Source organism: Cibotium barometz, chromosome 14 (genome assembly GCF_041138505.1).
Source record: "Cibotium barometz isolate CiBa-2024 chromosome 14, ASM4113850v1, whole genome shotgun sequence".
In the NCBI taxonomy this organism is placed as follows: domain Eukaryota; kingdom Viridiplantae; phylum Streptophyta; class Polypodiopsida; order Cyatheales; family Cibotiaceae; genus Cibotium; species Cibotium barometz.
In genome coordinates, this window is record NC_141059.1 from 15088055 (window position 1) to 15102817 (window position 14763).

Here is a 14763-nt window from a genome sequence, read left to right on the forward strand (position 1 = left end):
GAGCTAGGATATGATCTCTAGTGTCATAATACATCAATGTATTATGAGATAAAGCAATGTATAAGCAATAGGCTATCTAAAAGCTTTGGGTGCTTGTCCAATCATAGTTTAAGCATATGTGAACACTTCTAGCCATGTATATAAGGCAATCTCTCATAATGCAAGTACACTCTCCCATTATGCAATTAAGCTTTTCCTCTCACTAAACCTCTCTCTTTAATTCATGCTAGTGGGTGTGTGAGTGATTTGAGGTAAGAGGAGGGAGTATTGCTTGTAGTGCAATGCGACGATGTAACAATGCTCAAGGGAGAAGGTAAATGGTAAGCTACTATGGTGGTGTTAAGTTGCAAACCTCAAGTGTTATAAGCTCGACCATTGAAAACATCCCATGACACATTAAAGGGAGTAGAGATGAGTGTTTCTCTTGAAGCTATCTCTTAATATTTTTGATACTGATGCCAGGAAGTAATCCCTTGGTTTTATCATTTGTCTTTCTCTAATCTATGGTTTACCCATTGGTCACACTCTTGAATAGTGGAGTGCTATGAATGAGAGTGAGATTTAATGGAGATTTATGTGAAAATAGTATGGTTCTTTTCTTTTACTCTCTTTTATGTGTTAATATACAACCTAGATGCTTAATTTTTGCATGTTATCTAGGTTTTTTATTTTAGTTGATTACATAGGCATGTTAGCACTCATACTCGGTAGCTTAATCAACAAAAAAAAATCATTAAAAAAACAAAACAAAACTCTTGATTTTTATGCTTTTTTTTTAATGAACTCTTGGTTTTTTGGCACTATTGCCAACCAAGGAGCAATCCCTTGTCTTTATCATTTGTCTTTCTCCAATCTATGGTTTACCCATTGCTCACACTCTTGAATAGTGGAGTGCCACGAACGAGCATGGGATTTGATAGACATAGAGCTTAGATGCTGAATTTTTGCAAGGTTTTTGTTGCAGTTGATTACAAAAGCATGTTAGCATCCATACTAGGTAGCTTAATCATTAAAAAATCATTAAAAAACAAAACAAAACTCTTGATTTATGCTATTTTTCACTAATACACTAGTTTTTTTAATTAGTGAAGTCGAGTCAAGATCATTAAAAAATTTTGGAGTTTAGAAGGTAGATTGGATTGCATTGAAGATCTTCATACTTAGAAACCTTTTCCTCCTATCTCGTATAAAAGATATCTTATTTCAAAAAAGGTAGAATCTACTACCAACCCATAGGTCTAATTTTCTTTTTTTTTTGGCATCATCACGGATCCGTTGTCCCTTACTGTTGAGCTTCTTGCGTATAAAATACTCATCAAGTGTAATGATGTCCCAGTCTTTGCAGCTTTTGAGTGTTAGCGATTCACACTCTTCCAAAAAATACATTAGAGATAAATAAACATTTAAACTTTTGGAAGGGGCTTGCTAGTAAGAGAGATTGTTCTAGGGGATCAACACAGTTTCTTTCATTGTAGAAAAACTGCAGGAATGGCATCTTCAAGCGTTGCACAAGAGCATGGCAAGAATGAGAGCTTTAGAAAAGAAAAATTTGAGCTGAACCGCATGGTGAGGTTAAGTTAAATGGGGATTGCAATGATGGGATCGTAATTAGAAGGAATCCAAATTGACACTTACTTTTGAGGGGATGGGGAATGGGAGTGTCTTCTTCCTCGAAAAACCACCCTTGGAACAAAAGATCATCCTCAAGTACTACAACTCCTACGCTTTCACCAATCGATGTCTCTAGTCAAAGACTGCATGTGCTTATGGGTTCATATTTTTTGAAGATCAACAACCGAGTCAAATCCAATATTCACCCGTCCCCACGACCTCTCTCTTCTAGGCTTTCCACACATACAATCCGTTCACTACGGTTCCTCTCAAGAATCCCAAAGACATAGGCAGCTCAACCATTGGATAAACAGTGTAGGTGCTTTATTGGAGGCAGCTCAACCCTTGCATAGGTTCTTCTTGAAACCAGTGCACAGTTTGTATCCAAGGTATGATTAGAGGACAAAAGGTGTATGACTATTGTTGTCTACAGCCATCGAAATTTTCCCAGGTTTTGCCAATCCTGAAACTTTCTGACATCCGAACTCTGAAAGTTATTTTATACCTAACATGCACCTTGAACTACAGATTCGAATGGACGCAAACGCCATAGGCATAAAATGTTCATCTCAAAGACTTGCCTTTGGCAGTAATACTTCACAGGACATATCCCCTGTCATGAGTGCGTCTCTCTTCACATGTACACACCCGATTACAAGCATGTGTATATTGATTATGTAACACATTGCAGATGAGCATCTATGAACTGCATCTGGCCAACACGCCTCACTTCTAATGTTGTATCCTTCATATGACAATATTTTATTCCTTCTTTTCAAAAGAAGCCCAACGTTTTGGGTATAAAGAACTGTTAGCTTCCGGAGAAACCAAATAATGAACATTAGAATATTTCATATGCCAATTAAACAAGTTGGCACATCTATTGTACAATTTTTTGTTGATCTGATGTGCTATGCATACATAGATCATACAGTTTTCCTGTACAAAGAATGGATTACAACATCCAGCCTGTTTGATCTAGCAAAATGGATATAGTCATTACAAGTGATTACATATATATAGATATAGATATATAGATATAGAAGACACAAAATGTACACTAAAGTGAGCTGGTCCGTACTGACACACACAGTCCATGTAGAAACCTATCAGGTTTGTTGTGATGCATGACAACAGGGTTTCCTGTGTCATCGATGTCAACAAGAGCTGTATCCCCAGCAATGTAAGCTTCTGCCAACAAAGCTTCACTCACCTTATCTTCAATAAGCTGTACTATTGCCCTGCGCAGCGGGCGTGCACCATAGGTTCGATCATATCCTTGATCACAAATGAGTGTAACCATAGCTTCAGATATTTCTAAGCCAATGCCCAGCTTTGACAGTCTTGCCTTCGTCTCTTTCAACATAATTTCAACAATTTCCCGCACCTGCTATCACCCCAAAAACACACTTACCAAACCTTATTGCATGAAATATTTAAAATAATTGAGCTCATGAATTTACAGAAATTGAAAGGAACACCTACGTCTGACTTTTCCAGAGACCGGAATACCACCACATCATCAAGTCTATTTAATAACTCTGGCCTAAAATATGATTTTAGCTCCTCCATAACCAAATCTCGTAATGCTGCATACTTTCCCCCATCCGCATGGTCTGTAAAGGTAAAACCTATACTGTTACTTCGACCCTTCGCAATTGATGTTGATCCAACGTTGGAAGTCATGACAAGAAGTGTATTTTTGAATGAAACTTTCCGTCCCTGGACCACATGAAAAATGCAACACTCTTCAAAACATGTTTTAAAAGCTTCTACAAAGTATGATCATCACTTCACTGGACACCCAACATACACCGACGGAGTGTTGAGGGTTAATTTCCTGAAGTAGACACTCACACATGCAATCTTAACTTCATCAGAGTCAACTCACGAAGATTTAAATCATGGACTCCATCATGCAAAGCACAGTCCCTGTGATGAACCATCCACATCATCCTTACACTCCCCCAAGCCCCGGTCTTCATCATATTCTTGTTGTACTTCAGTCTTTGCCTCTCCAGCCTCTTCATAGTCCATTGGCTGCCAAGAACAGCAAAGAACCAGCAGCGAGATCATCCCCAGGAGATTGCAGCCAGCCTTCATCCCTAGACAGAGTTTTAGGGGACTTGGGTTGTCATTCTTTAAAAATTTCAGTTTTCAGTCTCATCCACTCTTTGAGCAGGCTTGTACATAAGAGCTCATCGACATGAAGGAACTATGGAGGACACTCTTGCAAGCACATCTCGATTTGGGGGGTAAAATGAGATGAATTTTTTTTGGCTCGGGTTTTTGACGCACATTTGGCCGGAAATGCGTACGCACGCCCATATTCGTCTACATCGGCTTTGCTCTTGTTGTCACAGTAGACTAGGATGTTGTGTAGACCCAAATGATCTGTTGTTGTATGGACGTGCCATTCAGTCTAGTGCTCTCAAGTAAAAGGAAATCATATGTGCAGGCTTGGGGATTCTCTAACTCTTCCATTGCTCTCTATTCATTTGCACTTTAGATGGATCAACATTGCTCTCTATTCATTTTTGTTCACTCAACCTACAAAATTTTCTTCGCATCAAGCATTGATGACATGATTGGTCAAGTGCAAGTGTTAACACATTATAAACACAACGGAATACTTAAACAAAGACGCAAGCACACATGAATAACCTACAACTACCACTATAATTTGTGTAAGGGGGGCTCCAACACAGTCGACTATCTTAAGGGATCGCCAAAACTAGCCTTGCTAATACCTGACTTTACAATTCCACCATGCCCGCTTCGTGCTACTGACCATAGTTACCTCGCCTTCACCATCATATGCACACCACCTACCCCACCACAAGCACCGCCCATCTCACACTACACCCAAATCCATTTCACCCATGATTGTGATTTTATCTATGCAAATCAACTCAACCGTCGTCTCTTGGATGTAGACCCATCTGCACCTCTCACCACCCTCACCTCACAACTCACAACAACTATCCACACATCCCCCATCGATAGTTTTCCTCACCCCCACCAATCCACCACCAAACCCCGCACAAGTACGATGCCTCAAGCATTGTTTGTATGATGACGAATGCCATATCACACGTGAAGCTCTAAAATACACCCACACTTTCCTAGTGTGGTCATCAACAAAACATACATAATAATGGCATCCTCTCATTGAAGGCATCTTTGTTGGTCCCCAAACATCAGAATGCACCACATCCAAAGGTCTTTGACTTACATGCTTATCATGCGGAAATGCATGCTTAGCCTCCTTCCCCAATTTTGCATGCTTCACATACTCTGTGCATTCCTCCACTTTGAACTTTGGCAAACCTGTAACAATACTTTGGACCTACATATTCTTCAGCCTCCGCTGAATATTCATATATCCAATGCGTTTATGCCAAATATCAATATCTACAATCATACGTACCATGTGCAACCATTACAGCCTTCGCTTCAGGCATGCTTATATCCAATGTAAACAATCTACCAACTTTGTTTCCCTTTGCAACCACGGGACACTGGTTATTAAAATCTTAAACCTCACTTGCAAACCCTGCTCATATTGGAGATGCAATCCACACTTCTAGAGAGAACCAACTCACATGGTAAGACTGGATTTGAATCTTGGCAAGTTGAGGTTTCTACAAATTGGATAACCGGAGGTCACCTAATACCTTAAGGTTTTGGGGTCTAGATGGCTAGACCAATTTGTGGAACACCTCAGTTAAGCGTGCTTGCGCAGGAACACAACTAGGATGGGTGACCTCCCGAGAAGTGAGAGGATCCGTGTTTTCAACATGGTATCGGAGCCGAGGCTATGATGTTGGAAGCTAAGACCTCAACCAAAGTGTGGCTTGAGGGGGGGTGTTGGAGATGCAATCCACACTGCTAGAGAGAAGCAGCTCACGTGGTGAGACTGGATTTGAATCTTGGCAAGTTGAGGTTTCTACAAATTGGATAACCAGAGGTCACCTAATACCTTAAGGTTTTGGGGTCTGGATGGCTAGACCAATTTGTGGAACACCTTAGTTAAACGCACTTGCGTAGGAACACAATTGACCTCCCGAGAAGTGAGAGTATCCATGTTTTCAACAGCTCAATCATTTGCCCAATAGGTTTTTTGTTATGTTCTGCGCATGAAGCACATTAGCAAGATACTTCATTTTGCCATCTTGCATGGACAAAAGGACTACAAGCACAATAGGGTGCGTTGTGTCGATTTCGACATTGCCTAGTTTTTCCAAATCCCTTAATTTTGGCTGGCCATGACTTAGAGACACCTGAATTAACATACCATATATCTCCTAGTTTGGTGCATTTGCAATCATGGAACTAAGCATATGCTACACCACAAAAAGTTGCTCACTTCTATCTTCAATATGGCTGGTTATGTGGTTAGAGACACCCAAATCAACATACCATACATCTCCTAAGTTCAATGCATTTGCAATTGTGGAGTTAAGCATATGCTACAACACAAAAAGTTGCTCAATTCTATATCTTCAATCTGCTTACTTAACAATATACATAGTTCCCTTGTTGCAACTTTTCAATTTTTATGTCACTCTACTTTTTTAAGCAGTTCTTTGCTAGAAGCCTTGGTTTGCCACAGTAATAGCACTCTATGCTATCTCCACTTTGATTTCTTTGTCGTCCATCTCGGCCTCTTGCTCCCCATGCCTCTAGAGTGGCCTCTTTTACCTATTTGTGAATTGGAATCCTATTGTTGATGTCCATGATTTCTGTTTCCATCTCGGCCTGCACCTCGACCTCTAGATGAAAATCTGCTTCTATCTCTGCTTGTGTTGTGTAGAAGGTCTACTTTTGCATACTACTCGAGGCTAATTTATTTCCAACATTCATCTCCTCACTAATCAGAATGACTATAAGATCCTTAAAGTTTGAAAAATTTTCCGAGTTCTAAATCGAACATAGTCTTTTTCAAGCCCATTCAAAGTGACTGACACCAAGTCGTCATCATCAACTCTTTTTCAAGCCCATTCAAAGTGACTGACACCAAGTCGTCATCATCAACTGGTACTCCAATAGAGGCGAGGGCATCTGCAAGCTCTTTAATCTTCGATGAGTAATCATTGATACATAGCTTATTCCTTTACACATTATACACTCTTGCTTTAACTGCATCTACCTAGCCTTGGTACTTGTGCTATAGAGCTTAACCAAGGTATCACGTGCATCTTTAGGTATCCCTGCAACCAATCATAGAATCCGACACACTAATAGAGAGCCAATACATAACCTTGCTGCTAAGTACATGATCCTGGAGTCATGCGTCTGACAATTCACAGCCACCCATCACCAGTTTCTTTCATTCAATGTAGGATGGAGGTACCTGGCAGCAATTACAAGGGGCCCCAGATACCAATGACCCCACCAAACAGACCAGGCAGTGCATATTGGTGGTACTAGAACCACCCCAACCACTCCGCCTCCCAGGTGTCATATTAGAGAAAGCACTCCCATTATAATGGGTAAGAAGTCAAGCCTGCTGGGCCAAGGCGATCTTCCACACTACAGCTCCAGATCCAAGAGATCCTCCAGAGACACGGGAGCGCTCCACCAGAGGCAGTGAATGTAGAAAGCCTGTATGGGGTCAAGCTACGCATTAACCCCCCCTTTTGCTTGCCCACTAGAGAGCTTGAGCCTGAGAAGTGCAGTTTTTATCATAGGACATGCTTCAGCCACTATTGGGCTTACCGTCTTTCTGTCATTTGGCTGTTTTTATAGGTAGCTAGTTTCTTTTATCTTTTTATAGATGTCAAGCCTGCTGGGCCAAGGTGATTTTCCACACTGCAGCTCCAGATCCAAGCGATCCTCAAGAGACACAAGAGCGCTCCACCACAGGCAGTGAATGTAGAGAGCCTGTACGGGGTCAGGCAGTGAATGTAGAGAGCCTGTATGGGGTCAGGCTACACATTAACCCTTCCTTTTGTTTGCCCGCTAGAGAACTTGGACCTGAGATGTGCAGTTTTTATCATACCGCATGCTTCAGCCACTATAGGGCTACCTTGTAACTTCGTCTTTCTGTCATTTGGTTGTTTTTATAGGTAGCTAGTTTCTTTTATCTTTTTCAATGTTACAATTACTTCATTGTAACATTTTTTAATCTTATAGACCCTTTGGTCTCTCTCTCTCTCTCTCTCTCTCTCTCTCTCTCTCTCTCTCTCTCTTATAGACCAGCGTGGATTTGGCTAGTTCTTGCTAGAGACACAGCGCCACAGAGAGACACTGCTACAAACTCATACCCCAGGGAGAGGTGGGCGACAGCTCCACCTCACTGATTTCTTCCAGAGATCTATCCCAGTGCCTACCCTGACACAGGAGAGGGTTACACTTCAGCGCGCTGTGGACCTCCGAGCCAGACGGAGACCGAGAGCACCAGGCTACCAGACTCCCAGACTACATCAGAGGGAGATCACAAAGATACGGGCTCGACATCAGCACCATATCTAGGAGCGGCTAGCTCACTTACACTCACACCCGGAGATCATGCTCCAAGGTATTTTTGCCTCGCCATCACCTATGTATCACATATTACACCCCCATTATGGTACTGGTTGGAGCTAGCCAGATCTGCATTGCATTCTTGTATACCCTGCGCATATAGGTTGCATACTGAGCCTCGAGCAGTAGTGCTCCATCCATCACACCCCCCTACTAGCTTAGTACTTTCATAGTTTATTTCATGTTCATTTTGTCCTTTTTTTTTCTGGACATCCAGAAGACATTGACAGTTGTACATTGATTTGTCTCATAGGTCGAGTTCAGCCTCTAGTAGACGTTCATACAGCTCTCTCTCTCTCTCTCTCTCTCTCTCTCTCTCTCTTCAGCATACAGAGATGCATCTTGCCTTAGCACTCCATCCACATCCCCACCCCCCTTTATCTTGTTTGTATATGGGCTCCACCGATCCATGATGATTCACAATTGTATCCAGACACATTCACAATTGTATCCAGACACATGCACACTTTTTCTTTTCTTTCCTTTCCTTTTCCTCCGATGACCGGAAGAACATAGTTGTATTATTTTTTGTCTCATAGGCCGACTTTGGCCTCTCGTATACATTAATATATCTTTCTTCTCTCTCTCTCTCTCTCTCTCTCTCTCTCTCTCTCTCTTACCTTCAGTTCTTTCTTTTCTTTTCCAGACAGTGTATCAGATGTCACATGGTTGTAACTTTGGTCTCATAGGTCACTTTGGCCTTTTGAAGACGTTAATATAACATTTCATTTCATCTCTCTCTCTCTCTCTCTCTCTCTCTCTCTCTCTCTCTCATTGATCGGGCTATAGAGCTAGGGCGGTCCAGGCACCCCAAGATGAGAGGCCCATTCCGACACCGGCGGAGACTACAACGGAGGATCACGACCATACTAGCACGGCATGGGAGACGTCCAGTCAGAGTACTCACCATGGAGGACAGTGAGGATATCCGCCATCGACCGATGAGAGACATCTTTGGATAGTGATGTATATGATGCTTACCTTTGTTGCTGGAGTTTTCCTTCCCAAATGTTATCCATTAGGAGCTCCTAGTACCTTACTTTTCCTCATAGTTGTTGTTTCAGTTTCAGTTAGTTGTTTTAGCTTTTCTTACACAGACATTGTATCAGATCCACCAATTGTTGTAACCTTTTTGGTCTCATAGGTCATTTTGGCCTTTTGAGGACGTTAATATATCATTTCATTTCATTTCATTCTCTCTCTCTCTCTCTCTCTCTCTCTCTCTCTCTCTCTCTCTCTCTCTCTCTCTCTCTCTCTCTCTCTCTCTCTCTCTCTGCGCGCTTCCTCTGCGTGCTCTCTCGCTGCACCTATGCGCTTACCTGCCAGCTCTACCTGCGCGCTTCCTCTGCATGCTCTCTCTCACTGCGCGCTCCCAGTGCGCGCTCTCCCTCTCGTTGCGCGCTCCCTCTCACCTGCGCGCTCTCTTTCGTTGCGCGCTCCCTCTCCCTGGCTACCCGCCTGCGCGCTCTCTCTCTTTCTTTCTTTTTCTCTTTCTCCTCCTTTCCTTCTCGCTGCCCACCTTTCCCGTTGCCCACCTCTCCTGCTACTCACATACGCACCTATGCACCTATTGCCCACCTGCGCACCTTAGTTGTAGGGTAGGGTTGTAACCCACCCCCAAGCAGGTAAGGGCTTGCACCTCATGGGGGTGGGGTTCGTGAAGAGCAACCTCTCAAACAGTCCAGCAGTTTGACATGGCCAGCAAGAAAACCTTCTCCAAAACCCTTATCTCCCCTCCTACCAAACCCAATGAAAAACCATCACCATGGAAGCGGTACCTCCCGAGCATGATTCAACATCTTCAGCAAACAAATTCAGCCTTGCAAAATGATCTACATCAGACAAAACAACATCTTTCAACCCTGGAGAAACAGATTAAGGAACAACAACACGAAAAAGAAAACAGGGAGGAAATCACACAGGTAAATTTACTTGATCCATAGCCTAAAGAAATTCTCATCAAAGAAGTAATATCACAGATTAATGAAGAGAACGAGCAGCAATGGATTGCAAAAGAAATTAGGGTGGGTGGTTTGTCAGAGGGTTGGGAACAGGTGGAGGTATTGGAGGACGAGGAGATTGCGAATGATACTTACGTCCCGGAATGCGAGATTCTACAAAGAAAGCAGTGCAGAGCTATCCCTTTCATCGACATTGGAGATCCCTCAGTGGCAATCAAAGGAAAACATGTGGTTTTGAGGTACGCAGATATGAAAGACAAAATTAAAGTCATGAAGCAAACAAGGTCACTTAAGGGAACGAAGGTGTGGATGGCGGATGAACTCACAGCCACACAACTAAAAAACAGGAAACAAGAACTCAATAAAGTATACGAAGCAAGGAAACAAGGAAAATGGGCAATCTACCGTAGAGGTAGAGCTGTTATTGCAGATTTCAGGACAACCAAACACGGTAGTAATGAAGAGTAGCTGCTAGCGAAATCCTTCATGTTATCTAGGATTCTCCTACGGTCATGTAGGGAATTTAAACTATTTCTAGTTTTATCTCTATTTTCATTTTGTTGCCCCCGAAGTGGAATGTAATCACATGGATGTATCTGATTAGTCCTATAGGTCAGATGTGGCCTCTAAAGGACGTTAATATAGTTTTCTTTCTTTCTTTCTTTCTTTCTCTCTCAGAGACATGATTTGGGGGATCATGGCATTATATGAGTCGGTCATAGGGCGGGTGAGATGCCCAGGAGGATTATCAAAGGAGATCTCCAGTACCATTGGAGTGAAGCAAGGATGCCCACTGTCTCCCACTCTCTTTGGCCTCTACATCGACGAGATTCCAGACTTCATTGATAGAGGAGGGGGAGGAGGTGCATCACTAGCAGGCATCCTTGTTTCCATACTACTTTATGCTAATGACATTGTGCTTATTGCAGACTCTCCAGAGGCATCTTGACACGTTACAGGACTTTTGTGCACAGTGGGATCTCGCAGTAAACCTTGGGAAAACCAAGGTTATGGTCTTCAACACATCCCCTCTTTTCACATCTCGACTAAATTTCACCTACATGAGCAGCCCAATGGACATTGCATACTCCTATGGGTACTTGGAAGTCGCTTTTACAGGACCGGTCTTCTCGATGAGCCATGCTGCAGAGGCTAGACTGATACAAGGGTATGCTTCTCTTGCTCTCATGGAGAGACAGTGCTTCTAGGCCCACTTCCAAGAGCGGAGGACCAAGATGTGGCTATTTGACACCTTGGTCACTCCGGCATTGATGTATGTAGCACCCTTCTGGGCACCTAATCTTACAGCGGCCAAATGGCCAAGGATAGAAAGGCCTTAGGGCATGATGCTCTCCCGTATGATATGCAACAAACCATCGGTCCCACATGATATTATCCGGGCAGAGTTAGAGGCACTCTTCCAGACAGTCACATACATTCACAGGATCAATGCCATGCCCCCCTGGAAACTCCCGAGGCTCGCCCTACAGTCCTCCCAACAGCTAGCAACAATTGGCACGAGTCATGGTATAGCCAAATATGCACCTGGTTCACGAGGTAGGGACTTAGGATGGATCGCCTCCCCCCACTCCAGTATGATCTAGACTCCCCATTCATCAGGCTCTCTCGGGATGATAGGAACCGGGTGATTAGATATGATTTATTGGGACTATACATACAAGATACCTCGATCACAACATATGAGCCACTCTCACAAAAATGGCAGTACTACATGGATACTTTCATGAGGCTTACAAAGGATGGTTTCATAATGAGGGCTAGATATCTTGACATATACATGTCATATGCCATGCGGATTGCAGTGGGCCAGTTGTGGGTGTCATCGCATCGCCTAAGGATAGAGACAGGGAGAACCATGCAGATGCCTCATGAGGAGAGAACCACTCCAGTATGATCTAGCCTCCCCATTCATCGGGCTCTCTCGGGTGACAGGAACCGGGTGATCAGATATGATTTATTGGGACTATACATACAAGATACCTGGATCACAACATATGAGCCACTCTCACAAAAATGGCGATACTTTCATGAGGCTTACAGAGGATGGTTTCATAATGAGGGCCAAATATCTTGACATATACATGTCACATGCCATGCGGATTGCAGTGGGCCAGTTGTGGTGTCTTCACACTGCCTGAGGATAGAGACAGGGAGAACCATGCAGATACCTCATGAGGAGAGAATATGCACTATGTGCCAGCAGGAGGTTGAGTCAAAGAGCACTTCATATGCAGATACATCATATATTATGAGACTCGAGGACCCTTATCCAGGATCATGGATTACCCAGATCAGCAGTGCCTTGGCCTCTTCCTACTATTCATCGCCACAAACTCTCACTGATTAGGGAGTCGAGACCCATGGGAGACATCCACCCCGGCCCCAGACGACCATCACTCAATTCTTCCGACCACGAGAGGATGCCCCACCAGCCATGGATGACATACCCATAGCCTCATCGAGCCCAATGTTGCATAGAAACGCGTTTCGTACAGGTTTGAAACGTTTCGAAACGTTTTGTCCTGTACGAAACGCGTTTTTTAATCTTGAATATTTTAATACCCTACAACCCGTCACATCACATCGTTTCGTACGTTTTCTGTGCGCGTTTCCCAGTGGCGGCCTAACAAATCTTCTAGAGTCTGCAATTCAAACTAGGTCAAACAAAAATAAACTTGTACATGTAATTATTTCTAGCAATAGACAAAGTCTATGGCTTGAGTCTTGTATAAGTACCTTGATAAGGTACATTAGGCATGGGTCCCTCAAACTTGAAGAGGTCTTTTCATTTTTTGATTAACATACAAGTCTAAAAAGAAATCTCTAACAGGTTTTCTCTTAAGGTCACATGATAGAAGTTTTTGCTAATTGTAAAACTTCCTTTCTTTATTTTTGTAGGGTAAAGAGTACATCAAATTGTAATAATATAAGCTTTTAGAGCTTACGCATTTCAAAACTTATATATGGGACAAGAGCTTTAAAAGGACGAAAGCTTTGAAAAGGTTTTGATAATATAAATCTCTAAAGCTTAAAGCTTTAGCTTTTAAAATAAACAAACATTTTTTTTGAAAGCCTTATTAAAAGGATAACTAAAGCTCGTTTAAAAACTATTAAAAACTGTAGAAATTTACCTAATGGCCAACGCATAAGGAGGGATTTGTAACCCATAATTTAAATTTTAAGCTTTTGTTTAACAGCTTTAATCAAAGCTTATGAAAAAGCTCTTCTATTGTTTTTTTAATAAAAATATATAAAATATTTTAATTAAAGATTAGAATTTAAGTACGGCTTGTTACAGTGCACACAACGCAATTAAAAAAAATAGAGGATCCGCTTCTAATCATGGTCTCACCAAGAAGAGAGAGAGAAAAAATCCGCCTTCGATAATCCATATTCGTTGCTGCTGTCGGCTGACAATCAATGGTAAGGAAAGGAAAATTTTAAATAAAAAGAGTAATAATGTGAGACCCCTGCTCCCTCCGAGGACGCTAGCGGCGGAAGAAGCGTCAGCCTCTCGCGTGGGGCAGGAATCCACACTCGGGGCCTCGCCCACCACGGATGTCCGGACAAGAGACTATCCCGGCGGTTCCTCCGAAATCGAGCCCGTAAAAACTTCCCTCGGTCCTTTTTGGAGCGGGACTTGCTCCTTCCCCGTTCTTGGCTTTTACCCCTTTGCTGGGATCTCCCACGTGCATTCATTGCATTGGACTTTCCAACAGAGTTGTTTTTCCTGTTCATCTCCTCTTGAAGGAGAGCACCCTTAACATCTGCATATGACAGCATAGCATTCGAATTGCTAGTGGCTGTCCTGAATGTGTCCCAACTCTCTAGCAAAGTGCATAATAGAAAGGTGGCTTTGAACTCATCGTCCATTGCCAACTTTTGATTTATAACTTGGCTGACAATACCATTAAACTCATTTAGATGGGCTGCCATAGACGCCCCTTCCTTCATCTGAAGACCTATGAGTTTCTTCAACCAATACACTTTGCTTGAGGCACTTTGCTAGGCATACAAGTCCTGCAATCTTTGCCACATTCCCCAAGCTGTCTTCTCTTCACGAATGCTGAAAAGTAAAGAGTCTGACACAGACAACATGATAGTAGATCTTGCCAGCTCATCCATATCTTCCCACTCTTCAGCAGTAAGAGAAGCGGACATTACACCCCTTTCTTTGATAGGCTTGTGCTGCTTCTTCTGGAGCAACACATTATAGCACTGGGTTTGCCAAATATCATAGTTATGTGAGCCTTCAAGCTTCTTGATGTGAAGCAATGAAGAGCTCTCACCTGTGGTTGCCATAGCAATATGCAACCTGTCAATGCCTGACTGCCTGCAAAATGTGCAAACACTGCACCCAAAGCACACAAAGTGCTCACAGTTGTTCTCCCAAAGTTTATCTCACTGCGGAAGCACAAATGCAACTCTACTCCCACTGTATGTGATGAAATCACCAAAATCTGGTTGCTGCAGATTTAGGACAGCACCTTAAATGTGCTCTGTTGCCCTTCGAAAGTACTATACAGCAGTACTAAGTGCTCACCAATGATGTACCAAACCTGTACCGACAAGTACAGCAGCTGAAAATGATGAAAAGATGCAGGGGGGAAGAGAGCTTGAGCTCTTGCAAGCACACATACAC

General features: G+C 42.8%; 1 protein-coding gene across 2 annotated transcripts in view; it reads right to left on the reverse strand.

Annotated features, from left to right (window-relative positions):
• Nucleotides 1–2354: 2354 nt before the first annotated feature.
• LOC147631695 (chaperone protein ClpD, chloroplastic-like) overlaps nucleotides 2355–14763 on the reverse strand; it is a 43058-nt gene continuing 30649 nt past the window's right edge. The window contains exons 11-12 of one of the 2 annotated variants that reach the window (XM_086808209.1): nucleotides 3097–3333; nucleotides 2355–2998 (exon numbers count right to left, since the gene is read on the reverse strand). In XM_086808209.1, the coding sequence (XP_086664335.1) occupies nucleotides 2672–2998; nucleotides 3097–3333 (564 nt within the window). In that variant the 3' untranslated portion in view covers nucleotides 2355–2671. The remainder of the gene's footprint in view (nucleotides 2999–3096; nucleotides 3334–14763) is intronic. The other variant, XM_086808210.1, reaches the window with a different exon arrangement.